This window comes from Myotis myotis, unplaced genomic scaffold (assembly GCF_014108235.1).
Source record: "Myotis myotis isolate mMyoMyo1 unplaced genomic scaffold, mMyoMyo1.p scaffold_m19_p_20, whole genome shotgun sequence".
NCBI lineage: Eukaryota > Metazoa > Chordata > Mammalia > Chiroptera > Vespertilionidae > Myotis > Myotis myotis.
The window spans coordinates 12,703,413-12,730,843 of NW_023416325.1; the positions used below are offsets into that span (position 1 = coordinate 12,703,413).

Here is a 27,431-nt window from a genome sequence, read left to right on the forward strand (position 1 = left end):
GGGTTGGCTCAGGCTGGGGCTGGACAATAACTTGACAGCAGAAGCCTCCCAATAGGACAGTCCTCTCCCTGAAACTGCTGCTTCTGGGGGAGAGTGCACCCCTCGTAACCTCACACAACACCTGGGTCTGAAAATTCTGGGGGAGAATTGAGGGCCAAGTGTGGGCTTGGAGAGCAAGGAACACAGATAACACAGATTTTAGAAGGGTTGGGCCATGTGCTCCTGGTGTTCACAGGAGTCTTACCAATCTGCCACGACAGGAGAAGGCCCAAGCAGCAAAGCTTGCCTATCCACATGGGTCAAGGGCCGTCCCCCCACATGTACACACACCAGAGTGCAGGAACTCTGGGGGAGCACTAGGGCTGGGGCCTCAACCTCAGGCTACCAGGTCAGCCTCAGAAGCTTTACTGTGGGCATGAAAGCAGGTGATGGGCAGCACTGACCCACAGCACAGGCTACTGAGGCTAGAGGGGCACACAGCGCCCAGGCAGCTGCTATCCAGGACACAGCATCTGTGACCTGTGAGAGGGCAGGACCCTGGCTCCTCATCTGCTCACTGTGTGACCTGAGGCAAGTCACCTAACTTCAATTCCCTAACCTGTAACATGAGGTGACACAGGAACCCACTCCAGTGGGTTATGAGAACGAAATTATATAAATCGTGTAAAGTGCTTAGAACAACGCTTAATGCAGTAAGCTACATGTGGTAGCTTTGTCTTTGGGTTGCAAGAGGTAGTTTGTAGTCTCTCTGGTTCTAAGTAGTCCCTAGAGTGGGCAGAGCCCAGCAGCTGGACCCTGAGGGGCCTGAATGCCCCTGAACACTCATCTCCTGGAATGGTATCCACTTACTCATTGCTCACGAGCGCCCCAGAGTCCTGTCCCTCTCCCCCTTCACAGGGAGGAAGGGACCAAGGCGACCCTTGGCTAACAGCAGGGCATGGGGACCTGTACTCAGGAGGGGCGGGAACTCTGCCATAGCTTCAGGGTCCCCTACTATGCCTCACACCACAATGTGGACAGAAAGTAGGCAGCCCAGCTAGGAAAGTTGATTGAGCTGGGTCTGAGTCCCCTGGGGCTGTGAGCAGAGTTGCCACCTGCCCTGTTGGAACTCCCTGTTGGGCACTGCCTGCAGAGTTAGGCAACCTCAGTTCTTGTGGCTGAGACCTGAGGGAAGCAGGGGGGAGGGGCAGGAGAGGTATCCTGTGTGCAGGAGAGAGCTTGTGTCTCGGCTGAGGGCCATAAAGGCTGGAGGGAAGTAGCAGAGGGAGAGCAGCTGGAAAGGCAAGTGAGGACCTGGAGAAAATCTAGCTACATTTGCCACGACCCCAAAGGCTGCAGAGAGGAGGCCAATGGCAGGGACCAGTGTAGACATGGGACCACTGGGACTAGAACCATTGCCTGCCCTTGTGACGACAGGGGCAAAGGAGCAGAGACGTGGGCAGACCTTCAAGTTATCAGGAAACAGAACAAACTAGACTTCCAGCCTGGTCACAGGCCAGTGTCAGGGCGGCTGTGTCTATCAGGCGAGCTGTGAGCTGAGGAGTGTGAAGACCATATTCCTTCCACAACCAGACCCTCTGTGCCCATCTGGAAGCCGCAGCCAGCCTCCATTCAGCCTCAGGCAACCTTCGCCATCTGGCAGTCTCCCCTCGGATCACAGAATGTGCTCCGGAAGGACAATGGCTGCAGAGACAGGGCAAAGGAAGAGGGTGGGTGGGGGCCGCCTCTGGGGCAGGGCTTGGCCAGCCTCCAGCCCAGTCCTCACTGCAATGTGGCTCCTCTCTAGGCAAGGCCTTCAGGCAGCTGCCCTCTAGTTCCCCACCTCACCTTCCGTGACCCCTCCTTCCCTGGGTGACACTGCTGCACAGGTGTTCCCTGGGTTTCCCCATATCCTTGTGTAGGTGATGCATGGCAATCAGAGCTTAGTACGTAGACACACACACACACACACACACACACACACACAGTCGCTCCTGACAGATGGTCTGCTTTTAGTCAACAGAGAATTCTGTTTTCCAAGTTGTGCCCTCAGCCTTCACAGCAGACATGATCTCAATTGATGCCAGAGTATTTTCTCTGGACTTTCTACAGGTTCTCACAGATTCCCTGGTAGGGACGGGGGTTGTAAGAGGCACAGAATTAGGGAGCCTAAGGAGTTCCTGCCTCCTCCAGATCTGGAAGAGGGACTGGGCTCACCAGGACAAGCATGGAGATGCAGGCACAGTGGAGAACTGGCTGCAAAGGACCCTGGGAGGCACGGGATCCATAGCCTACCAGGCCAACAATGTGGGTGATCGATGAAAACAAGGCGGTCCCTGGTGTGGCCTTGCAGCTCCCCTCTCCCCACACCCACCCGGCAAATATCCCTGAGAGCAACCTCGCCGCCTCCGCTCGGATTGGGCCAGGCCCTGACCTCCGACCCTCCCTGTTGTCACCTGCGCCTCCGCCGCCAGCCACGCCCACCGCCACTTAACCCTCCATTGGCCCGGGCCTGACCTGGAGGCCCACTGGCCACAGGAGTGTCCTCTCCTGGAGTGACCTCAAGGGATAAACCACGCCACTCCCTCCGCCACTCGGGTGCCTGCGGTGGCTGCTGCCACCGGGCGGGAAGCGCGGCCTCGGGGAGCGACGAGGCCTCGGGGAGCTGCTGGCCCGGGCGGTTCCGCAGGCTCACCGGCCTGGAGCCCGCGCCGCCGAGCCCCCTCCTCCGCTGCCCGGGACCTGGCGGCGCCCCTGCCCTGGTGCCTAGGAGACCCCCCGGGCTGTGATGCGGGGAAGGTCAATCCACTGCCCGCGATTGTGGCCTGAGGCTCATCCTGCGGGCGGGACCGGGCGGCGGGAAAGGGCTTGTGCCTGTCGGGGCTGCGGGGAGGGTCCCACCCCGGCCGCTGCGAAAGGCCGCACCATCAGAGCCTCTCTCAGCCCCCGGTTCGGGGCTCCGGAAACCGGGGTCCGTGGGCGCGGGAGGTGCCCAGGAGGCTTCCCGGGGCCATTTCTGAGGAAGGAGCCGGATTTCCACGGCCGTTCCCCCGGCCGGTCCGCTCGGGAGGAGCCTGGGGAGCCACGGCTCGCCCGGAAGCCGGGGGCGGCGCGCGCTGATGACGTCACGGACGCGCGCTCGGGCCCTGGGCTGGGTGGCGGGGTGCGGTCACTGCCTCCAGCCCCTGGTCCTCGCTTTTCAGCAACAGTGCCCCCCACCCCTCCTGCAGCCCCCCAGCGCCAGCCGCTCTCCGCGTCACTCATGGCGCCGGCCCCGACGACCGCCCGCCCGCGCCCCGACGACCGCCCGCCCGCGCCGGCGCGCCAAGGTTCCCTCCCGACGCGCCCGCCTGGAGGGACACCCCCTCCGCCGCCGCTCCCCGGCCGCGACGCCCCCGTTCCGTCCCCCCAGCATTCCCCTCACCCTCGACCTTTCACCTGCAGTTACTGCCTTCAGCCCCCCCACCGCCCCCTTCCTGCTCCTCGGACCTAAGCTCCCAGCGGGCAGCGCCTGTCTGTGGCTCAGCCTTTCCCTCCACGGGGCCTGGGCTGCTCAGTGCGGGAAGGAAGGGCTCCAGCTGTGTCTCCTCCCCCGTGTCCCCAGCCTCAGCCGGGGGAAGCGGAGAGGGCCAGGGGCCAGGGGGCTCCATCAGCCCCTCTCCGCCGCGGACCCGCCCCGCTCTGCCTGACTGGCCGGCTCCAGGCAGGCCCCCTGTTGCCCTCCGTGGGCTTATGTGAGGCACAGTGGGCTTGCCACACCCCCACGGAGGAGGCCCGGGGAGCCCTGTAGTGCAGGGTCACCCCTCTGAGTCCCCCACGTGGGAGTCTGTCATTTCCACCCAAGAGGAGTGGGGGCGGGTGGGTCCCTACAGGAGGCAGCAGTGAGCACAGGCCGCGCAACTGGACAGCGGTACCTGCTGGACAGACCTTTCCTCCTCTCAGCCAGCCCCATTTCTCAGATGGGAAAGCCCAGGCACACACGAGGGACCCATCTGGAGCTCTGGGAGCCCAGGCTTGCACAGCCCACCTGGTGAGAGGTGGATGGAGACAAGTGGGGGAGGGGGGGGATGCAGGAAGCATTAATCAGCTGTCAGCTAGTGGGTCAGAGAATGTGCCCCTTAGGGGTCCTCACCAAACATGTCCCTTAGGGAAAGACGGAGAGTCTGCAAGCCGTGGCTCCGTGCCGGTATCTGTCACCCTCCCGCACCCCGAGCCTGGGACCTGCTTCCTGGCCGCGTGTGACGGGGACGGGTGTATGCCTTGCTGAGGAGCCCAAGCTCCGAGGGTAGGCTGACACGGACCCACAACGGTGGGGTGGGGAGAGGGGGGTGTCCTTCCTCCTGCTGGCCAGGAGAAGGCAGGGGTGCCTGGGCAGAGGGGCAGAGGTAACCCTGATTTCCTTGGAAGGCTGGCGGGGTTTGCAAAGGTTGGAGCCAAGAGCCAGGATTCACTCACACCTGCTGGGCTGGGTCCACATGTCAGCGTTGGCCTGACCAACCGTGGTGTCCGTTCCTCCCTCTTGTCCTCGGGACAGGGCTTAGCTGGTGGCAGAGGGGGAAACCGAGACCAGCCCCAGGTCCCATGGTTGCTCCGCTGAGGGGTCTACCTCCCCTTCCCTGCGGACAATTGAGCGGCCAAAGTAGATTAACCCGGGTGCTAATCCCCTCTAATGGCTTCAGAATCCCCAGCGCCGAGCAGCTAAGCCGGCCTTTCTCAGGCCTTTCTCCGAGGCCTCGGCCAGCCTCCCTGGCGGCTTCAGCCCCGTGGCTGGGCGATGCTATCTCGCCCTGCGGGCCTGGCCGCTGGTCTCCGCTAATCTCCAGCTCTGGCTCGCTTTCTTTCCAGTCCCGCTGGAGATGGGGCTGATTGGCATTTGATTAGGGCCGCTATCGAGGGCCTCTTTGTGAAATAGGTCCTAAATCCCCTAATTCCGTGATAAAGGAGGCATTAGCCGACCGTTTGCTGCAGAGAAAGGCACCGGGATGAAAGAAAGCAATCAGGGGAATCCTGATGGCATCGCCTGCTGCAGGCTGCAGAGGAAGGTGGGAGAGAGGGGCCAAGAAGGGGGCGGGAGAAGGAGGGAGGAGGCCCCCAAGAACAGAGGGCATCCCTAGCTCCCCACCTCCATCCCATGTCTGTGCTCCTTCCACAGCCCTGAGCTGCACCCAGGACCCCCTCCTCACCTCCATCCTGGCTGCCATCTCCGCTGGATGCTGAGGGACCACATACACCCCACGCCCCTCTAGCCTCACCCCTGCATTGGCTGGGACCTAACCCCAAACCCACCCTGGACCTTGCTGGGCCTGCCTTTCTGTCCTGGCCTCTGTCCAAAGCCAGTGGTCTCTCAGGACTAAACTGCACATCCATTCCTCCATGGCCCCTGGTGGTCCCCCAGCCCTTCCGAAACCCAGCATCCCCCCCCCCCCCCGCAGGCCCTGCCCCTCCCTTTTGGCACTGACCCGCTTTGACCATTCCTGGAAGCAGCTGGACCTGCTCTTCAGTCTGGGAAACAGAAGTGATGGCAGCTAGCATTGTCAGTGAGGGTGTGCAGATGGAGGAAGCCTGAGATTTCCGGTGGAAGGCAGGTGGAGTAAGCTGGGCGGGCCCCTCTGGAGGCTGCACTGAGCCCCAGGGTGGTTGAGAGGAGCCAAGCTGGCTGTGAGCTGTGCGAATCAGAGAAGCTGACTTGGAGGCTGGAGAGAAGAGGCAGAGGCCCAATGGGGCAGATGGACAGAGTGCAAGGACTGAGGGGCCACAGAGATGGACAGCTGATCCTCTGATCCTGAGAGTTTGAAGCAGGGAAGCATCGTGATTGGATGTGTTTGCAGAGATCACTGCCTCTGTAGCAGGCACTTTGCAGAGGGTGTCAGGAGGAGAAAGTGGCCAGGAGTGGGTTGGACGGCCATGGTGGGGGCACAGGTGGCAGGCCTCTGTGGCTGGCACTGAGAAGAGGGCAGTGCGGAGGTCCAGATGTGGACAATGGAACAAATGGGGCGTGGGGGTGGGACGCAAGGGAGATACCAAGCACTGTTGGAGGGTTGGAGGCTTCAGCAGCGCTGGGGCTGGGGCAGGTGAAGGCTTACCAAGGTGCACGGGTGAGTGGGTGGGCCACTTCCCTGGGTAGACAAGTGTGCGTTTACCAAGGTGACCAGGAGTCTGGGTGTGTGTTTACCCAGGCAGGTTGGTGGAAAGGCGGGCCTTTCACTGAAAGGGAGAAGTAGACACTGGTGGGTGTTGCCTTGGGGGCTTTGTCCAGATCCCGTCGGTGGTCAGTGCATCCATCTGCCTCTCTGAGTGTAGGTAGCTGATGGCACACAGCAGCTCCCATCTTGGAGCGTTGTCCTGGGTGATGGAGCCACTCACACAGGAACCCTCCAAAGCTGGAGGCAGAGCTCAGACAAGGACAGAGGAGCATGGGGCATAAAAGGCTCTAGCCAGTTTGGCTCAGTGGATAGAGGCCCAAGGACCAAAGGGTCCCAGGTTCAATTCCCAGTCAAAGCACATGCCCAGGTTGAGGGCTTGATCCCCATTTGGGGGTGTGCAGGAGGCAGCTGATCAATGATTCTCATCATTGATGTTTCTATTTCTCCCTCTCTCTTTCTCTCTGGAATCAATAAAAATATATTTTAAAATTCATATGGAAATTCGAGAGAACAAGAACAGTAAAACCAATGTTGAAAAATAGCAAAGTTGGAGAGCTCACACTTCCCTGTCTCAAAACTGACTGCAAGGCTACAGTGATCAAGACAGTGTAGTTCTTCCATAAGGGAAGGCATATAGATCAATAATTCAGAATAAAGAAGTCCCTCTCATTTATGGTCAATTGATTTTCAATTCATTTATGGAGCACAAAAACAATACAACAGGGAAAAGAATAATCTTTTTTAAAATATTTTTATTGATTTCAGAGAGGAAGGGAGAAGGAGAGAAAGATAGAAACATCAATGAGAGGCACATCAATCAGCTAGCTGCCTGCTGTGCACCCACTACTGGGAATCAAGCCTACAACCTGGGCATGTGCCCTGACTGGGAATTGAACCTGGGACCTCTTGGTCCATGGGATGATGCTCAATCCACTGAACTACACCAGCCGGGCTAATCTTTTTTTTTAACTAGAGGCCTGGTGCACCAGTGGGGTCCCTTGGCCTGGCCTGCGGGATCAGGCAAAACTGGTTCTCTGATATCCCCCCAAGGGGTCCTGGATTGCAAGAGGGCACAGGCCAGGCTAGGGACCCCACCGATGCATGATAGGGACCAGGAAGGAAGACGGGAGGTTGGCCAGCCAGGGAGGGACTGTGGGAGGGCTCCAGGGCATGTCCATCCCATCTAGCTCAGTCCTGATCAGTGGACCGCAGCAGCAAGCTCACCTACAGGTTGGAGCATCTTCCCCCTGGTGGTCAATGTACATCATAGCAACTGAGCAAGTGGTCTACTGTCTGCCCCCTGGTGGTCAGTGCACATCATAGCAAGCGGTTGAGCGGCCTTAGCATATCATTAGCATATTATTCTTTGATTGGTTGAACGTCCAACTGGACAACCAGACACATAGCATACTAGGCTTTTATTATACAGGAATATATTTTATTGATTTTACAGAGAGGAGGGGAGAGGGATAGAGAGTTAGAAACATTGATAAGAGAGAAACATTGATCAGCTGTCTCCTGCACGCCCCCTATTGGGGATTGAGCCCACAACCAAGGTACATGCCCTTGACCAGCATCAAACCCAGGACTCTTCAGTCCAAGGGCTAACGCTCTATCCACTGAGCCAAACCGGTTAGGGCAATAATAATCTTTTTTTTTTTTTTTCATCCTTATTGACCTGGCCAGTTTGGCTCAGTAAATAGAGCGTCAGTCCTATCCAGGTTTCTCTGGATTTTGGAGGCAGCATGTTCTGAATTTAGGAATACTGCCCCAGCCATTTGTTGCACGAGACAGAGCATGCCTGCTCTGAGTAGAGCCCAGAGCAGAAAAGCAGTCTACAGGAGGCCCAGGCTTTGGCACAAGCAGCCCTATGACCTGGCAGAACCCCTGGCAAATGCTACAGCAGAGAAAGGTGTCACGTGGGGTCTTGGGGTGGTTTTTGGTGGGAAAGTTACAGTGTAAGCTCCTAGGGTTCTGGAGCGAGGCTGTACCACGTGCCATTCATAAACCGGCCCCTTGCATGTTGCTGGCCCCTGGCAGAAACTGAGCATCTGACCTTGGGCTGTCAAGTGACCATGTGGCCCAAATGGCTCATCAGAGCTGGAGACTGTCTGAACCACCAAAGCTTGAGGTGCTGTCACACCGTGGAAGAGGCACTGCCGGGACCCGCTCCCAGCAAACCCAGACACAAGCAAGCTGCCTGAGCGAGTGACTGACACACCCATGTGGCCTCCTTTGCTGACACCTCGGGTGGCCCTGAACAGGAGCGATGAGGGGAAAGTCCCCAAAGGGCAGGGCTTCCGTGGAGCAGCACGTCAGTCATCCACATGGTGTGGAAGGGACAGTGCTGAGGAACAGAAGACAGGGACCCGAGGGCCACAGCAAACAGTTGAGTTGATTGGTTCTGGGGCCTGGACATCCAGGCCAGCATTTCAGAGACAAGGAAGTAGAGGGAAGAGGCACGTAGAGAACTGCTGTGACATGGTGCTGCGTTTCCAATTCCTGGAAAACATGGGTCTGGACCTGGGGGTGGAGATGGGGAGCCCCACTCGCCAGTATTCACAGGGACCCAGCCGGGGAATCTGTGTTCACATCCTTGTGACTTTAGGTTCTGGGTCTTGGAGGGGCTGCTTTCCCCAGGAACACAGCAAAAGTGGCACAAAACAGAAACTGTTGTAGCTGCTGGGCCACTCAGCTCTCATGACAGCAGCGGGGTCCCTGCACTGGCAGGGGTACCAAGCTCAGAGATCCTGGGAGGCGGATGTTAGATCTCCCCGTCCACTGGATGACCTCGAAGATGAGAATCTGGATCAACCCAGGGGAGCCACTGGTGGGCTTCTGGGTTTGTATGCTTTGGCGATGATGAATAAAGTTGCTCTAAACACTCGTAGGCAGCGTCTGTATGAACGGAAGTTTTCACTTCTCTAGGGTACATCCCCAGGAAGGGAACTGCTGGTTCATGCAGCTGGCTGTGTTTAACTCAGTAAACACCACTCACCACTCCTGGGAGAAGGGGAGCCTGGTACAGCCTCACAACTCAAGCATCAGAGGCCAAAACCTATCCATCACCCTTCCTCTCCTATCTCTGCCCAGAGATTGTGCCCAACCAGAATCCTGGGGAGCCTGAATGCAGCGGACCTAATTTGAGAAGCAGTGGGCTGGGCACAGCAGGGCTGGGGTAAGTGCCCCCTGCCCCACCCAGGACCCCTCCACCCCCAAGATGTGAGCTGGTGACTCACTGGAGCGTCGGCCAGATGGGAGGCACCCTGGCAGGGGAAGCTGTGCACCCCGAACCTCAGTCAAGGTGACCCCAGACACCCCAAGCTGGAGTGGAGCTGGCCTCCCTCTCAGCATCTTCCTTTCTCCTCTTCTGTCTCCCTTGGGGTGCTCCCTCACCCTAAACAACTCACTTTGGTCCTCCTCCACCCCAACCAATGATCTGTCTCTGTCACTCTGACGTTGCCTTTTCCAAAGCGTCACATAAATAGAATCACAAGGATGCAGCCTTTTGGGACTGGCTTTCACTCAGGACCATGTCTCTAAGGTCCATTGTGTTGTGTGTCACTGTCACTCTGGGTTCCTCCCTGGCATGGTGGACCTCAGTGCATGCATGCACTCACCTGCTGGTGGGCTTTGGCGATGATGAATAAAGTTGCTGTAAACACTCGTCGGCAGCGTCTGTATGAACGGAAGTTTTCACTTCTCTAGGGTACATCCCCAGGAAGGGAACTGCTGGTTCATGCAGCTGGCTGTGTTTAATGCAGTAGGCTGGCTTCTTTGTATTTAGCATTTCCCTCTGCAGCTCAGTTCTCTCCTCTCCATTCATTGAGGGTAACTAGAAGCCAGGCAGCTCCTTCAGCATCCCCGCTGGGCAGCTCCTTAGCTAGATCCTCTCATTCATTAGGTCCATTGTCCATTCCCTATGTCCTGCTCTACTGCAGGTCACAATGTTGCTAAATGCTTGCCGCTCTGACCAGGGTCTCCTTCGCTCCATGTTCCAAAAGCATTTCCCTCACTTGCCTCAATGACACACTGTCAGTCTCAGCAGGTTCTTCCCACTCACTGCCCAGCCCCCAAACCAATGGCATGTGAGTTAGGGCTTGTACAGGCTCCCCTGACCCAGGAGAGAAGGCCGGGAACTGGGGACACAGCTCCTGCCCTCACCCCTATTTCCTCCAGGAGGCTAAGACTGGGCTCTGAAGCAGGTGGGAAGTTTGGGGCCCAAGAGTTTGGTTGGGATCCTGGCTTTGCCCCGTTTGAGGTTGGGGCCCAGTAGTGACGGGGCTAGGAGGCTGCGCAGTTTGGGTGGGTTTCTTCTGACCAGTTCACCCGCCTCGATAGGGTCCCGATGGGGACCAGGAGCAGCCCCGGGCTCCTTGGCTACAGGAGGAGGGGGCCAGCGTCTGGCCCAGAGGCGCCCGCTGCGCTTCGAGGGCTGCCAGGGTGAGGGCGTCCTCGGGGCCGCTACCCTAGCAGCACGGCGAGGCGGCCAGGCTCCGCGGGCGGTGGGAGGCTCCCCGCGCTTCCTGCGGGTCCAGTCCCCGAGGCTCGGCTGGCCCCCGCGCGCCGTGGCGGGACAGCATTTGCCGCCGCCGCTGTTGGGGATTAGCGAGCTCCCGGCCACGCGGCGGGATTAGCCCGCGTGGACCAGGCGCCCGGCCCGGGGATTATCGCGCGCTCCCCCCACCCCCGACGTATATATTCCAGAGGCGGTGGCGGCCGGGCCGGGCCGGAATGGCAGCGGCGGGGGGTGCGACGAGCCGCAGGGGCCCCGGGCAGCCCTGCCCCTTCTCCATCGAGCACATCCTCTCCAGTTTGCCCGAAAGACGCCCCCAGGGCCGGGCTGCCCGCCCGCCGCAGCCAGCCGGCCGCCAGAGCCCTGCGGAGCCCGGGGACCCCGGGGCGCCCGAGGCTGCGCCCTGCGCCTGCTGCTGCTGCTGCGGCCCCCGGAGGCCCCCGGAGCCGGCCGCCAGGCTGGGTGAGTGGCCGCGGGGCGCGGGCGCGGGAGGTGCGGGGTCACGGCGAGGTCGGTGCAGAGCGCGCCCCCCGCCCCCCGCTCCCCGCCCCGCGCCTCACCACGCCCTCGCCCCGCAGGCGCGCGGCTGCCGTGGCCGCTGAGGCTGGGGCCCTCGGCGCCCTTGCCCTTGGCCGTGCCGCCCGGAAGCTCCGGGGCACTGCCCGGCACGGGCGGCCCCGGCCCGCAGCGGCGCACGCGGCGCCACCGCACCATCTTCAGCGAGGAGCAGCTGCAGGCGCTGGAGGCGCTCTTCGTGCAGAACCAGTACCCCGACGTGGGCACGCGGGAGCGCCTGGCCGGCCGCATCCGCCTGCGCGAGGAGCGCGTGGAGGTGGGGCCCGCCTGCGGGGCTGCCCGAGGGTCCCCGGGGTCCGGGCGGCTCCTCTTCTCGGAACGTCCGCTCTGGGGCTGGGGCGGGGGCGGCGGCGGGAGGGGCGGGAGGCCCCGGGACAGCCATGGGGCGAGGGGCCGGCGGGGACAGGCACCGGTGGGGAAGGAAATCTCCTGGGAACCAGAGGGGAGGTAAGGCTAGTTTCCCTTTCCTTTGTTTTAAACTTTATTTCGCCCTGACGGTAAATGAGGCGCGCGGTCCAGTTCCAGAATTCGGGAAGCTCAGAAGACCACCGAGCGGCAGGAGGGGCGCCCTGGGCGCCGCGGGGCGGAGACGGGGGTGGGAGGGGGTTGGAGAGGGATGGCTGGTCCGCGTGGGAAAGGGGTTCCCGTCCCGCGACCCGGACGGGACCGTGGCCGCAGCTGCTACCCCACGCCGGCTCCGTAGCGCTCGTCCGCCCTCACGCCCGCCGGGACCCGCACCTCTGGGAACCCGGCGGGACCCGCACCTCTGGGAGCCCGGCGGGACCCCCGCACCTCTGGGAGCCCGGCGGGACCCCCGCACCTCTGGGAGCCCGGCGGGACCCCCGCACCTCTGGGAGCCCGGCGGGACCCCCGCACCTCTGGGAGCCCGGCGGGACCCCCGCACCTCTGGGAGCCCGGCGGGACCCCCGCACCTCTGGGAGCCCGGCGGGACCCGCACCTCTGGGAGCCCGGCGCACGCGGGTCCTGCCTGAGCAGCTCCTCCTCCTCAGGTTTGGTTCAAGAACCGCCGGGCCAAATGGCGACACCAGAAGCGGGCGTCTGTGGCTGCGAGGCTCCTGCCCGGAGCCAAGAAGCCCCCCAAGGACAGATGCTGATCCTCGCGAGCTGCTCCTCGGCCTGGCCGCCTCCGGCCGGCTCCGAGAGGCGGCTGTCCTGCCCTCCTCTGCCCTCCTCTGCCCTGGCGTGAGGATCCTGTGAGTGTCCGTGCGCCGCCAGCTCGTGAAAGGAGCGAACTCCGAGGACCCAGGTGCGCTCTGCTGCCCAATGGCCTGCGGGCTAGAGGCCTGGGGGCAGGGTGGGCACAGAGCAGGTCGGCTTCCACGCCCCTCCTTCCAGGCACTAACCCGCCCAGGGGACAGGAACCGCCCGCTGTCCAGAGGGGACCTAGAATCCTTTCTTTCCTGGGCCTGCGGGCCTCCCTCCTCTCTGCACCCTGCATGTGACCCCGGACCTGGCCTCCAGCCCCCCGAGGCAGGGTGCGTGGTCACGTCTGTGCATCCTGGGGTTGCTGCCAGCTCCATGTTCAGACCTTTCCTGTGAGCCTATTGCAACAACGGAAAACAAACAAGCCGCTAAAACACCACAAAAGCAGTGGAGTCTAGCCCTAGCTAGTTCAGCTCAGTAGATAGAGCATTAGCCCTTGGACTGAAGAGGTTTGATTCCTGTCATGTCGGTACCTCGGTTGCAGGCTCGAGACCCGGCCCTGGTTGGGAGGCAACCAATTGATGTGTCTCTCTCACATCGATATTTCTCTCTCTCTCTCTCTCTCTCTCCCCCCTCCCTTCCACTCTCTAAAAATCCTCCGGTGAGGATAACAAAACAAACAAAAAGAAGTTGAGTCCGAAGTCTGCCCTGGCTCCACTCCCACACCCAGCCGGGACCTGTCCCTTCTCTCTCCTTCCCAGGGAGGGGGGCGGGCAGCTTGCCTTGGGGAGCACAGTCCAGTAAGTACTCAATCCCTGCACCAGGGTGCCCCTCAGCAGAGCAGACTGCCCTACCAGTACTGGTCTGGCACCCTGGAGGCCTGCACTGGCTTCTATGTGCTGCTTCATGGTGGGGGGGTCCTTTGCTTCCTCCCTGGGGGGCAGATTTCCATGATGTGGTGTCTGCCTCCCTCACAGCAGTCAATCTCTGCCACCCTGTAGGACAAGAGGAGGCTCAGCTGGGGAGACCTACCCACACACACACACTGCCTTGAAAACGCCTGCTTTCCCTTCCATCATCCTGCCCCCTGGCTGGAGGATAGGGTGGAAATGTGACTTCAGCTCCCCAAGTAGACCCAGACAGTGGGCCCAAGGAACCTAACACCCCCTCCTCTGGCTCGAGGACCTTGCTCTGCCCCCCTCACAGGTCCTGGAGGGAGTTTGGGAGGAGTATCTGGCAGGAGACACAGTTCTTCCATAAAAGTCACAGAAGTCAGGGCTGCAGCTCTTGGGACTGTCCAAGGCTGGCCAGCTCAGACAACACCCAGCAGGCATGGTGTTCCCAGCCAGGGCCGCCCTAAAACTGCCGGGTGCCGCCAAGACGGCAGCTGTTGCCTCGCCTCCCAGCATGCACACTTCTGGCTGTCACCGAGCTCTTTTCCCTGAATCCCGGCCTTATCCTTGGCCACGGCACAGTCGGCCTGTGGAGCTCCGCCTTGGCTGGGACACTCATCTCGCTGGGTTACTGGACCTTTGCCCTCCTTGGCTGAGTGTTTATTTGTCTTTGTGTGTGAGGCAGCCAGGATTAAAGTTCCATCTTCAAGGGACCGGTGGCTATGTTGCCTTTTTGATTCTTCTCCTTTCTCTCTAGCTGCTCTTGGGCAGGCTCACCTCCACAGCTGGCTGTTAACTTATACTAGTAGGTATCCTTGAGGCTGAGTCTCAGGAACTCCCCTCTCGTCTCCATTTTCACCCTGGTCTATCTCCTCCATTCTCAGCTGCCACATTTACATATCCAGCTCAGGCCTCTCCCCAGAACTAGATATTTATGGCCAACTGTCCCTTTGATTATTTTACCTGGAAGCCCACAGGCCCTCTAAGTCACCTTGTCCTGGGAAGGCAAGCTCTTCCCCCGTACATACCAGGTACATGAACCAAAGGGCAGGCAATTACCCTGGCCCCGCCTCTCCCTCACCAACCAGACAGAAGCCAACAGCAAGTTGATTTCAATTTCCAAAAACAATCCCAGAATCTACCTTCTCTTCAGCTTCAGTTGCACCAGCCTGATGAAAACCTCCATCATCTCTCACCTTGACCGTTGCAGCCACCTTCAGTCTTGCCACCTCTATCCTCTCTGGTTCCTTTTTAATTCATTCTGCATAACCTCTGCAAGTCTGAACCTGCCTCTCCCCTGACTACAGCACTCCAAGGGCTTCCCATTGCCCCATGACCCACAGGTTCCATCGATTGCAGCCTGGCCTGCCCCTCTGGCATTATCTCACACCTCACTGCTCCTTGCACTCTGTATTTCCCAAGGTCTTCTCCCTCATGCTGCTCTTTGCCCATGCTTTTCCCTCTCCACCTGATCAATGCCTGTTCATCATTTGGATCTGCAGTCACCCCCTGCCCAGGAAAACTTCCCCTGACTGGAGATTCCTCAAGCACAAACTCTGTTCTTGCTCCTGTCAACTGCAGTTGTAAGCTTGTTCGTGGGATGACCTAACCAGGGTCTGTCTTCCTCATTGGACTGTTAGCTCTGTGAGGGCAGGAACCATTACCATGGAATCCCCAGTGAATAAAGGAATGACTGCTTATTGTACTAAATCATGTTGGGATAACATTACTTTTTTGACATTAATTCTCAACCTCCTTTTGAGAATAAATTATCAATCCTGAAAAATGCTTAGGCAATTTTCTGGTCCACTTCAATGAGAATGAACCCTTTCCTGGGAGCCCACTCTGGCATTTAGGGACCTGAAATTTTTTTTCAAATTTTCTTGGTTTCGTACCCCATTGCCCTCTTTCTCCCCTCCCCCCACCGCTCCCAGGGACCTGAAAATTTTTAACCAGATATTTCTTTATTGAACCATTATATTTTGCTTTCTTTTTTCTTTTGTTAAATAACTATCAAAAATTGTCTTAGAGTTCTTTTTTTGCATAAAATTTTAATAAAAGCTTTGAAACGTGTATATAACCAAAATTCTTGAAGTGTGTGTTTTTGTTGATAATATGGAAGCATATGCAGTGATTATTTGCCAAAAATCGGGATGCCAAAGCCTTACTTAATACAGGAACTTTTCACGATTAGAGTGAATGACACGCCCCTTAACCCCTCCACCACCACAGCGCCGCCTAGTGCCCACAGCTCAGGTACATAAGAATAGCGAGGGGTGGGGAGAAGACTACAATTCCCATAAAGGCGAGGGCTTGTGGTGACGTCATTGCGGCGCGCGGGTCGGCCTCCGAAACGCGCAGTTCTCCCATTGGCCAACAGTTGGAAGCGCTGGTGCAGCCGGCACAGTCCCGCCCCTCTGACGCTGTGACGCGCCTTCTGAGCAGTCCTGGGATAGCGATGGAGACGCCCAGCGCGTCTCCCCGGGCCCTGCTGCTTCCCACCACGTCCGGGCCCGGGAGAAAGCGGGCGGCTGGGGAGGCCGGGGCTGTGACGAGGAAGCAAAAGGTCTTGGACGAGGAAGAGTACATCGAGGTAAGACCTCGGCGCGGACGCCAGCGACTTCTGGGTCCTCCCCTCCCACCCCACCCCCCTCGCGCTCCTCTGGGGCACCCCCCCGCCCCCCACTGGTTGAGGCACTCTCCTCCTCTCGCCGAGGTGAAGCAGCCCCAGTCCCTGCCCTTGGGGTTTGGACGGTCCGAGAGCCAAATAAGCACAGTGCAGAAGCGGGTGGGTGTCCGTGATGGAGGAAGCAGTGTTGTAGGCGAGAGAGGAGGCAGCGCTGCTCGTATGTGTGGGGGATTAGGGAAACAAGGGTTTCTATGAACGCGTGAGTGAGTTTGGAAGGCCAGTGGCAAAGAGGACCTTCTAGAGAGCGGTGATGGCGAGTGCAAAGGCTGGGAGTCCTGCGATTGTGGCGGCATCTTGAAATCTACCGCAAACAGGCAAGAGGAGGCGATTGGAGGATGCGTTTGGTGTGGGACCGGTTAAGTTTGGGAGGGTTCTAGGCTGTACAGACAGGGGGCGTTAGTGGACAGCTGGGTGCACAAATGTACAGCTGAGGAGCAAGGTCTGGCTGGAGGTGCAGGGCTGGGGATCACAATTCGTGCTGGTGGCGGGTGTGTGTGTGTGTGGGGGGGGGGAGTGGCTGAAGTCATCCAGGTAAAGGAGGACCCAGACGTCACTGAGGTCTTATACTGGAAACAGGAGCTCACTGTTGGAGTGAAGGTGGCAGTCCGCCTTCTCCCCAGCTTCAGTTGCACCAACCTGATGAAAACCTTGGTCCAGCAGGTGTGGAAGTGGGACCAGCAGATGCGAATGAGAATGACCAGTTAATAAGGGAGGGAGAACGGCTTCGTGGAAATCAGGAGCATTTAGCAATGTTAGATGTTACAGCCACAGGGGATGTTTTTTTAAAATGCTATTTTTTTTTTATTTATTGACTTGGGAGAGTGAAGAAAACATGGACTTATTGTTCCACCCACTTATACATTCATTGGTTGACTCCCTAACCGGGGATCAAACCCACAACCCTGGCACATTGGGAGGATGCTCCAGCTGAGCTACCCGACCATGGCAGGGATGTTGTCCTCATCAGAAGATGCCCCTAAACTCGGGAGCGTTGGGCTGGACAGAGGTGGGGGGCGGATGGTCAGCAATGGCCTTAGCGTGTGCATCAGTTGACAGAGGCAGGTGAGCCTGGATGGCAGCTCTGACTCTTGCTCTGGTCTCTCCTGACAGGGCCTCCAGACAGTCATCCAGAGGGACTTCTTTCCTGACGTGGAGAAGCTGCAGGCACAGAAGGAATATCTGGAGGCCGAGGAGAATGGAGACCTGGAGCGGATGCGCCAGATTGCCATCAAGTTTGGCTCTGCTCTGGGCAAGATGTCCCGAGAGCCCCCGCCGCCCTGTAAGAGGACTCCTGTGGGCGGCACAGCCGGGATCGATCTCTGAACTGTTGCCTCGGGTTCGCTCTAATCCCCATTTCCTCCCTTTCCCCAGATGTCACTCCAGCCACGTTTGAAACCCCTGAGGTGCACACAGGGACTGGAGTGGGGGGCCAGAAGCCCCAGGGCCGAGGCCAGGGCCTGGAGGATGGTGATGGTGAGTGCCCTCTTTCTGCCACATGGTCAGTGACCCCTAGGAGACTCTCCTGGCCCTGCGCTAGGAAGGGGCCCTCGCTGACCCAGCCCAGCTTCTCTAGGGAGCGCCCCTCCTCCAAGCTAAGCCCATGGCTGTAGGGGCCTGGGCCTGCCTTGGGCACATAGTGGCCTTGTTTCCCTCCCAGAAGGCAGAGATGCCAGGGTTCCAGAATCCTGGGGAAGGATAGAGGGCCAGCTGTTAGCCTTGGTGTTTGTTAGCTGGAATGTACCCTGGTTTGGGGGGATGGCTGCAGTGGGTGGCAGGGCTCCGGGCTCACCCCCACCTGGGTCACTGATGGCACCCCACCCCAAGGGAAGGGACACTCCGGGGCTTCCAGAGCTGCCATGTCTCCCAGGACCCTGGGCAAACCTGTTTGTGGGTGCTCCCCTTCCAGTCTGAGTCAGATCGCACTCTTCACTTGGCATCCAGCAGATGAGGAGAGCCACTGAAGGCTCCCTGGGCACTTGGGGTGGTTGATTCTGCCCCCGGTGGGGAGTTGTCTGGCATTGTGGGCTCTCAGAACCAGACCCAGGATCAGGTGTGAGAGTTCTAGCCCTGCTTGTAGGTAAGTGCGATTCCCGGGACCCACAGACTGCCAAGTGGTGTTTGTACCATTTATGGTTCTGTGTCACCCCCCTCCTCCCTTTACCCCTGGGCAGGAGAGGCTGGAGAGGAGGAGGAGAAGGAGCCCCTGCCCAGCCTGGATGTCTTCCTGAGCCGGTACACAAGCGAGGACAACGCCTCCTTCCAGGAGATCATGGAGGTGGCCAAGGAGAAGAGCCGGGCACGCCATGCCTGGCTCTACCAGGCCGAGGAGGAGTTTGAGAAGGTATGCCTGGGTGCAGGGGCAGCAGCACCCTCTGTTGGGGTGGCCCGGGGCCAGGGCACAGTGCCTAGGGCGCTCTGACCCTCGCTTTTCCTTACGTGACGCAGAGGCAGAAAGACAATCTTGCACTCCCGTCGGCAGAGCACCAAGCCATTGAGAGCAGCCAGGCCGGCGTGGAGACCTGGAAATACAAGGCCAAGAACTCGCTCATGTACTACCCAGAGGGTGAGCAGGCGGCGTGGGCAGGGCTGGGCGTTTGGGTCCGGCCTCCAAGGCGTGTGTCTCTGTTCGCTAGTATTCTGGGCCTCCGAGGGTCCTGGTCTGTCTGGGGCAGGTGGGTTTGTGTGGGAAGTCAGCGAGGGAGTGAGGCTCTCCCCAGCTTTGTCGGGTTTTGTGATGTGGAGACTGAAGTAGGCTCCATGTGTCTGTTCAGCGGGGAATGATGTGGCCTCTCTCAGGCCCTGAGCACCCCTCTGACACCTGCTGCCATCTCTCCTCCGTCTGCCAGGCGTCCCTGATGAGGAGCAGCTGTTTAAGAAGCCCCGGCAGGTGGTGCACAAGAATACTCGCTTCCTCAGGGACCCCTTCAGCCAGGCCCTGAGCAGGTCTCAGCTGCAGCAGGCTGCTGCCCTCAATGCCCAGGTGAGTGGCGGGAGCCAGCAGCAGGCTGGCTGTGGGCAGAAATGACTTCTTTGATCTTGACTATTCCTCTTAATTGAGTTCTTGGACTTGGCAGCACTCAGCAGTGCAGAAGTATTTGGGGCCCCTGTGTGGCAGGGTCCTGTGTGTTCTTGACCCATGTGGTCTCCCATTGGGGCTCTGTTTTGTCAGACATATTCTGTGGGTCCAGATCGGTGCCAGCTCCCTTGGGAGGCAAGGGCATGAGACAAAGTCAGCTGCTGAGAGCCAGGCCAATCTGGCCGAATCTGCTTCCCCGCACCAGGCAGGGCTGGGCATAGGAGGGGGTAAGCAGGGAGTGGGTAGGCTGTGGAGGGGGGCTTGGTGTGGCAAACAGCACAGATTTCCAAGCATGGGAGTCCCGTGTGACGGCGGTTCTGGTGATCATGGAGTTGAAGGGTGGAGACAGGAGGTGGGGAGACTGCTCTGGAGGCTCTTACAGGGGCCTTATGGGAAGAAATCGGAGCGCAGGCACCCATAGTTAGTGTAGCCCCTGGAAATATCCCAGGTGGGGTGTGGCCGAGCCCCACCCTGCATGGAGGGGGAGACAGGGGGGCGCGTCCTTCTTTGGAGGCCTGCTCTGACAGGTCCTCAAGGTCTTTGCACGGGCCAGGGGCCTCCCTACTTTTCCCCAATGGGGCTACCAGCCACAGAGACCCGGCTCTGCTCGTGGGGGCTTGGGAAGTGTTTCCACTTGTTCCTGTGCACCTGCCCATCTGCCAGTGGGGAGGGTGGTTGTGAGCCCCCTGACACAGTCTCTCTGCTTGTTCCAGCACAAACAGGGCAAGGTGGGCCCCGATGGCAAGGAGCTGATCCCCCAGGAATCCCCTCGAGTGGGCGGATTTGGATTTGTTGCCACCCCTTCTCCTGCCCCTGGTGAGAAATGCGCCCGCTGCCAAGCTGGCCCACCTGTGGACGGCCTGGGGGGAGGTGGGCTGCTCGGCTGGTCCTGGCCACTCTTGGCGCTCCCCTAGGGACTGCCCCTCACCATGTGTGACTCAGGGACCCAGTGTCCCATCCACAGAGACAGGGCTGGTCTGTAAGGAGACCCGACCTGAGATGTGTGAGACCTGGTTTGTTTAGCCGGGTGGTCTGTCCCTTGCCCTAAGCTGGGCAGGACAGACTGAGTTTGTCAGAACCAGGGGTGTTGGGGCTCTGCTGGACAGACTGGTGTGGTGAGCATGCTGAGGGGTGCAGGGGGATGCCTGGGGCCTGATTTGCAGTGAGGGCAATGTAGTCCAGTGGGCTGCCAGGCAGACATCTTCCTATGTAGATGTGCATGGAAGGCAAGTTGTTGTCTGCAGGAGGCTGGTTACACCTGGGGCCTGAAGGGCCGTGCTTGGCCTGTGTGGGGTGGGCAAGGTAGGTCTTGGGGAGCTGCAGGAGCCTGTGTTCCTCTCTCAGGCTGCCTACATCCTGCCACTGGCCTGGCTGGGGCTGGACGCCCCCTCAGTCCTAGGGTAATGTTTTTGGGTCTCATGTTAGCACCGTGCTTACAAACCTAAATCCAGAGAGCACTGTAAGGAGGATACTCTGGGCCCTGCATCTCCTCACACAGAGGTGTATGAGCCGTGGGGACGGTCTCGCAGTGCACACACTGTCCCTCTGCCCTCCCATGCACTGGCCCTTGTGCTCTAGGCAAGGGCATGTGGGGGTTTGCCCAGGGTCTTGGGAGATATGGCATCTCTGGAAGCCCCTGAGTGTCTCTTCGCTTGGGGTGGCCCTGTGCTAGGAAGGGGACCTCACTGACCCAGCCCAGCTTCTCTAGGGAGCTCCCCTAAGCCTGGCTGTAGGGGCTTGGGTCTGCCTTGGGCCCATGGTGGCCTTGTTTCCCTCTCAGAGGGCAGAGAGCCAGGCTTCCAGAGTCCTGTGGAAGGATGCCAGCCTTGGTGTTTGTTAGCTGGGGTGGATGGGGGGACTTCATGGCGGGGGAGGGCCCAGGCTGTGTTCCCACCTGGGTCCCCTAGCCTGAGGTGTCTGTGGGCTCTCCATCTGTAGGTGTGAACGAGTCTCCGTTGATGACCTGGGGAGAGGTTGAGAACACACCAGTGAGAGTTGAAGGGTCAGAAACCCCCTACGTGGACAGGACACCAGGGCCAGCCTTCAAGGTGAGTTGTGGTGAGGGGAGCACAGGTGGGACCTCAGGTGGATGTGTGGTCTTCTGAGCACCCATAGCTCAGTGCACAGAGGATGGCCCAGCTGCCACTGTCAAAGCAGAACTGACCAGTGGGCCGAGCCACGTGCCAGGCCGCACACCTGCTCAGGCACTGCACTTCTAAATGGTGCCAGGGCAGTGAAGACAGGTGTGGGTGGATGGATGGTTTTGCCAAGGAGGAACTGGTGGGGTGGGGCCGAGGCATCGAGGCAGGGAATGGCTGTGGCTCCTCTGAGCCTGCAGTCCCAGAGGATGGGGCTGCCCAGAGATGACCGGTGGTTCCAGAGGCAGACCCGGAGCTCGGGCTATGCTGTAGGCTGAGGGCTGGGAAGGGTCTCGGAACCCCAGCATTCTGTGGGATGGGGTGTATGTCCTCAGAAGGGCTGTGCACTTCCACAGAGAGGCCTCTTGCAGAGATGGGGGTGGCCCAGGATGGTGTGGGCAATTGGGCAAGCAGGTGGGGTCCCCGAGAGGTATTGGGAAGATGAGGTTCTCTGGTTACACGCAGTTTGTTGGGGAAACTGAGCGACTGGCATGGTGTGAAAGGAGGAAGCATGCAGTCCTGCTATCTGGGTGCTGGGCTGCTGCCTGTACCAACTGTGGGGTGCCGGGAGGTCGAGGGAGACAGAGGTTGGTGGTGTCACAGAGACAAAGAGTGCAGGATTACCCCGTCTGCTCTGACACCCCAAAGAATTGGGCCTGGAGTCTGGGATTGATGCAGAAGGCCTGCGTAAAAGGCTGGGTCAGTCATCTTGAACCAGTCCCTTAAATGCTGGCAATGATCAGTTTGAAATGCAACAAAAAAAATTGGTATCACTCACTGTAGCAGCAGAAATTTAGAATAACCAGGAGCAACTTAGTTTTCAAGGAAACCACAGGAGAACACTGACTGTCCTATCCCCCCCTCCACGCCCCTGAGGGTGTGGGCTCTGCCGGGTGGCCTCCCCAGTGTAGTACATGTTGCCTTGATAGTTCAGAGAGGTAGCCTGTCTAGACAGTACGTACACAGAGGTTTTTCATACCTCGTTTTTTGTTTTTGTTTTTTTTTTTTTTTTTTTTTTGTTTGTTTGTTTTTTTTAGAGTTTAAACAACCCTCATTTGGGAGGGATCACAGCAAAGTAATATTCTTATTAGGACAGTTGACATACCTCGGTTCTGACATTTTTCTGGGTTGCAAGGAAAATTTGAGAGAGGAAAGATAGGAACCTGTGCTGTCCAATACTAAAGCAATAGATCTGTCAGAAGAGTGTCACTGGTCCTAGAACCTACAGGTCAATAGAAAAGAAGAAAAATTTTGAAACAAACCTCAGTTCAAGTCAGAATTTAGGGTGTGTTAGAGATGGTAACTCAAATTGTGCTGAGTAGTAATTTGGAAATGAAGTAAACTAGGTCCTTAATCTGTATAGCAGATTGCATTCCAGAAACTTGGAAAAGTTAAGTAGGAAAACAATAAGTATAAAACAATGAGAAGAAAATAGCGGTCAATATTTAATATGATTTTAAGGTACAAAGGACTGGGTGAGATGGCCCCGATTAGCCCTGATTGCTGGTAAGGCTGAGGGACCCCGCCAGTGCACAAATTTGTGCACCAGGCCTCTAATAAGTAAATAAAGCGAAACAAACAAAAAACCAAGGTAAGCACCTTGTTAGAAAAATAGGCCAAGGACACATTTTGGGTTCTCCAAAGGAATACAGAAAGTTGGTAAGACAGAAAGATAATCAGAGGGAAGCAGGTTAAAACAAGGCCCTCTTTTCTAAAAGATTGTGAGGTTCCTAACTCAGCAGTGCTAGCTTTGAGAGCACCGTGATGGCAGGGGAGCCGCTTGGCCTAGGCCAGTGGTCGGCAAACTGCGGCTCACGAGCCACGTGCGGCTCTTTGGTTCCTTAAGTGTGGCTCTTCCACAAAATAGCACGTGGGCGCGCACACGCACAGTGCGATTGAAACTTCGTGGCCCGTGCGCAGAAGTCGGTATTTTGTGGAAGAGCCACACTCAAGGGGCCAAAGAGCTACATGTGGCTCGCGAGCCGCAGTTTGCCGACCACTGGGCTAGCCGGTTGGAGGCCTTCAGGGGCTTTCAGGAGAGGTGATGTTGGGTTGTTGAGATGGTGGGGGCCATGGGAAGAGTCAGCCCTTCCAGCAGTGAGGGACTGTCCAGCTCTGTGAGCACCCGCACACCTACTTCGTAGATCTTGGAGCCGGGCCGCAGGGAGCGGCTGGGGCTGAAGATGGCCAACGAGGCTGCTGCCAAGAACCGGGCCAAGAAGCAGGAGGCCTTGCGGAGAGTGACGGAGAACCTGGCCAGGTGAGGGCTGTCTGACCCTCGTGGGGTTTCTCCCTGCTCCCACTCAACCCCACCCCCAACAGTGTGGACATTCGGTCTTCAGGGAAGTCCCAGGTGTCCTTCGATGGGTCCTGTGGCAGCTTCCCTGGCCCGGAGTGAGGCCCTGTATGAACCGGGATGTGGGGGCCCCCATCGTTATTTTCTTCAACCTCTCAGGCACATCCCTAAAAGTACCGTAAGGCCTGTTGTCCCACTATGAGCTCTTGTTACACCTGTGATCATGGATGTCATCCTTCCCCTTAGAGAAAATTGGGGTCTACCCGAGCCCCATGGCCAAGGGCAACACCAGCACTCCACCTCAAGTTTGGCCACACTTGTATGCCAGGTCACTGAGGTCCTCAGCCCAGAATGACCATGAGTCTCCCATCTGTCTTCCTATGGAGCTGTGATAGACCCTATTGTTGGCAGTGCTCCATCAGGCCTAATCTACCTCTCTTGCTCACTCCCTCTATCCTAGCCTCACCCCCAAAGGCCTGAGCCCCGCCATGTCCCCAGCCCTGCAGCGCCTTGTGAGTAGAACAGCCAGCAAGTACACAGACCGGGCCCTGCGGGCCAGCTACACACCGTCCCCAGCACGCTCAGCCCACCTCAAGACCCCGGCCGGCGGGCCCCAGACCCCGACGAGCACACCAGCTCCTGGCTCGGCCACACGCACCCCCCTCAGCCAGGACCCGGCCTCCATCACAGACAACCTGCTGCAGCTCCCTGCCCGGCGCAAAGCCTCAGACTTCTTCTAGAGCCAGGCCCGGGCTGGGCTCACGGGATATTTGTGGAGCCTGCAGGGCAGCTGTCCATTCAGCAGAGGACTCCGGCCTTTTGGGGACCCAGGCCCGGGCCAAAAGCAGTGACTGTCCCAGGAGCCACAGAAGAAAGGTGCCATGTCACAGCCAGGCTGGCACAGGACCCACCCCATGGCCCTTGGATACATCCCAGGGCTTTGCTGGTACTTTTTTCTATGGAACCCCTGCCCATTTCTATTTAACAGGAATTAAAGAACACATAGCACAGTCTGCAGGGCCGTCCCTTTGCTTGCATCGAGGTCTCAGGATTATGGGAGAAGATACGCGTGGAGGGCTAGGTGTCTCACCTTTCCTGTTGCCACCTGAATTGCATTCTGTGGCACTCCTGGGCTTACAACCTGAGCTGAGCTCACAGCATATTGGTCCCCTGTGACCCCCACCTCAAATTCTGTTCCTCTGAGGGAAGGACGGAGCCCTTGGGAATTCAGCCTCTAGGGTTTACCTGGAGCTCTGGGCCCAGGGCTGCATGGGTCCTACGTAGGTGTCAGGCCACACTCCTGTGTGAGGTTCCTTCCCAGTGGCTTCACCGTGACTTCTAAGCACCTGGTTTCTAGCTCAGATGGGGCAGGGCTATCTCCGTCTTCCTGCCCCCTCCCCAGCTCCCCCATGCTCCAGCACTGCCAGTCTTAAGATGCTGAGTCACCAGTCTCACCTCGTCACTCCCACCAGTAGTAGCCCCAGGTAACAGTAACCTGGGCCACAGTGTCAAGCAATGGGGCCTGCCTCATGCAGCACCATTTATACCACCGGCCAGCACTGGCTTGGCAGTCTGAGTGTATTGGTGCCCAACCCCCAGAAGGTCTAGGACCAGCTGCTTCACATGGAGTTGGGGGGCCCAAGACCATGGCTGCTTGCCAAATGGGTCTCTTCTGCCTCAAGTGGGGTCAGATTGTGCCCTTGGGGGCTCGCTGCTCAGGGAGGCAACCTGGAACCCCTCAGACTGGAGTCCTGCTTCGAGCACACCCAGCCCTTGCACTAGGCCATCTTCCTGAGTCCTCCTGCATCGGTCCTCTTCTGCCCTCCTGAGTGCCAATAGCCTCCGGAGGCTGGTGCAGGGCCTGCTGCCTTCTGGACACCGCCAGCCTGCACTCCTCGACGGTGAGTTCCTGCAAACTCCAGGGGCCAAGTCCTGGCTGTGCCCTGTGACCCACCAAGGGGACTGGGGTGGGCTTAGCGGGTGAGCTTGGACCAAGGTCTGGGACTGCAAAGTGTGGGTTTTGATACTTTTCCCGCATGGGGAAGAGTGGCCTTGGGCCTGAGGGTTCCCCCAGGAAATGGGAAAGCAGAGGTCTGAGGGGGCGTGAGTGAGATGCAGAGAGAGACGTCCAGTCAGGGCCACCTAAGGCCAGGTGCTGACCACTTCCAGCACGTGGCTGGCCTGTTGGGAGTGTGTCCTGGGTGACAAGATAGGGCTGCTGTGTGGGGTGACCAGGATGCAGCGGAGGGGGTGCAGGTCAGAGGTCTTGGCTGGGGTTGCCTGCCTGGAGGATGAAGGGGGTCATCCAGGGGCGAGGGGAGGGAGGGGGAGGAAAACTTGGAGGAAGGGCTGGCTGAGGAAGTGGGATGGGGCCAGAGAGCGCTGTGCTGCGCCCGAGGTGGGGGAAACAGTGCACCTGGCGAGCCCTGGAGGCTCTGGGCACCGGCCAGTCAGGGAGACCAGTGGGAGCCTGGCAAGATGGTCCATGGCTGCAATCTCCTTGTCCACAGGCCTCCCCGTGAGAACCTGTGCCTGAGCCCCGGTCCCTGGACCCCTATGCTGGAGACGCTGCGCCGCAAGGAGGGTGGTTGGCCGAGTCCTGGAGAGAAAGACACCTCAGGGGGCATTCTCAATGCTTGTTTACACTTTGTGGTTTATTTGCTGCTTAGTCATTAACGTCTTTGCTACCAAGTAGAAGAAAGCTAATAGAACGTAATCAAAATAGTGGTTTAATTGACAGATTTTACTTGTTCCTTGCACCTGTGCCTTCTTCAGCTCCTACCTGCCTACTTAGTTTACGTGGGCGCCACTGTGCACCACGCCCCCCAACATCTGCACCCTAGGTACCTGCCTTCCCCACCTCGGCTCCGGCTCCGCAGACATGCTGTTCTTTTGCTTTGGAGGTCTCGGCCAGCCTGTCCTCCATTTTGTCCTCATTCTCGGGCACCACATGCAGCCGGTGCTGGGTTTTGGCCCCCAGCTTGTGATCGGGTCGGTGGTCGGGCCGGTGCTCAGGCCGGTGCTCGGGGCATGAGCCTGGTCGCGTGTCCAGTTTGCAGTCGGCCCGATACTTGCCCTCACCATCCTTCTTGAAGGAGGCGGAAGACATGGCTTTGGGCTTGGGGGGCTGCAGCCACGAGTGGCTGAGGATCTCGTCGATGTGCAGCCGCCGGTTGACGTCTGGCTGCAGGATGCGGTAGATGAGGTCCTTGCACTCACCCGTCAGGTTCTTGGAGCGCGGGAAGTCCACGCGGTGCTCCTTCTGGATGCGCAGCATCTTCTTGATGTCGGAGTCGTCGTAGGGCATGGAGCCACAGACCATGATGTAGAGGATCACGCCCAGGCTCCAGATGTCATAGACCTTGGGCTGGTAGGGGATGCCCTGCAGGACCTCGGGGGCCGCGTATGCCGCCGACCCACAGAAGGTCTTGCTGAGGATGATGCGCCCGCTGCAGTCTCTCAGGCAGCGCTTCGAGAAGCCGAAGTCGGACAGCTTGATGTTGAAGTCCTTGTCAAGGAGAAGGTTCTCGCACTTGAGGTCTCGGTGGACGACGTCCAGGTCGTGGCAGTACTTGACGGCGGAGGAGAGCTGGCGGAACATCTTGCGTGCCACATCCTCATGCAGGGCTCCCCGGCACTTGATGAACTCGAGGAGGTCGCCCTGGACCCCAAGCTCCATGACAATGTAGATTCGCCCATCTGAGGTCTCGAAGATCTCGTAGGTCTTGATGATGGAGCGATGATTGACAGTCGCCAGGATGTCCATCTCCCGAGGAAGGAATCTCTCCACAAAGTCGGAGGGCGTTTTCTTGCGGTCAATGATCTTGACCGCCACATTGAACTTGAGGCGCTCAGAGTAGGCTGATTTGACTTTTGCGTAGGAGCCCTTGCCAAGATTGATACCCACGATGTAACCCTTTTTCCTTAGGACCGCAGCATCATCCATGGTGCCAGGAGTGGC

General features: G+C 58.7%; 3 protein-coding genes across 3 annotated transcripts; 2 read left to right on the forward strand and 1 right to left on the reverse strand.

Annotated features, from left to right (window-relative positions):
• Positions 1-10,856: 10,856 nt before the first annotated feature.
• Positions 10,857-15,238, forward strand: GSC2 (goosecoid homeobox 2). The gene is made up of 3 exons (XM_036354403.1): positions 10,857-11,100; positions 11,217-11,470; positions 12,225-15,238. The coding sequence occupies exons 1-3, from the start codon at positions 10,857-10,859 to the stop codon at positions 12,327-12,329; spliced, it is 603 nt and encodes a 200-aa protein (XP_036210296.1). The 3' UTR covers positions 12,330-15,238.
• A 445-nt stretch (positions 15,239-15,683) lies between these two features.
• On the forward strand, positions 15,684-24,483 carry ESS2 (ess-2 splicing factor homolog). Its single transcript, XM_036354186.1, has 10 exons — positions 15,684-15,864; positions 17,071-17,239; positions 17,332-17,433; positions 18,132-18,301; positions 18,406-18,523; positions 18,807-18,940; positions 19,750-19,852; positions 20,975-21,084; positions 23,319-23,434; positions 23,931-24,483. The coding sequence occupies exons 1-10, from the start codon at positions 15,730-15,732 to the stop codon at positions 24,208-24,210; spliced, it is 1,437 nt and encodes a 478-aa protein (XP_036210079.1). The 5' UTR covers positions 15,684-15,729; the 3' UTR covers positions 24,211-24,483.
• Positions 24,484-26,309: 1,826 nt separating this feature from the next.
• On the reverse strand, positions 26,310-27,416 carry LOC118678460 (testis-specific serine/threonine-protein kinase 2). Its single transcript, XM_036354187.1, has one exon. It carries the CDS (start codon positions 27,414-27,416, stop codon positions 26,310-26,312), a length of 1,107 nt encoding a protein of 368 aa, XP_036210080.1.
• Positions 27,417-27,431: the final 15 nt, after the last annotated feature.

Bases quoted from the DNA above. Each gene is read 5' to 3' on its own strand.
- GSC2 (XM_036354403.1), top strand. From the start codon at position 10,857: ATGGCAGCGGCGGGGGGTGCGACGAGCCGCAGGGGCCCCGGGCAGCCC. The intron at 11,101-11,216 runs GTGAGTGGCCGC...CTCGCCCCGCAG, and splicing joins GGAGCCGGCCGCCAGGCTGG to GCGCGCGGCTGCCGTGGCCG. The intron at 11,471-12,224 runs GTGGGGCCCGCC...CCTCCTCCTCAG, and splicing joins TGCGCGAGGAGCGCGTGGAG to GTTTGGTTCAAGAACCGCCG.
- ESS2 (XM_036354186.1), top strand. From the start codon at position 15,730: ATGGAGACGCCCAGCGCGTCTCCCCGGGCCCTGCTGCTTCCCACCACG. The intron at 18,524-18,806 runs GTGAGCAGGCGG...TCCGTCTGCCAG, and splicing joins GCTCATGTACTACCCAGAGG to GCGTCCCTGATGAGGAGCAG. The intron at 21,085-23,318 runs GTGAGTTGTGGT...CCTACTTCGTAG, and splicing joins CACCAGGGCCAGCCTTCAAG to ATCTTGGAGCCGGGCCGCAG.
- LOC118678460 (XM_036354187.1), bottom strand. From the start codon at position 27,416: ATGGATGATGCTGCGGTCCTAAGGAAAAAGGGTTACATCGTGGGTATC.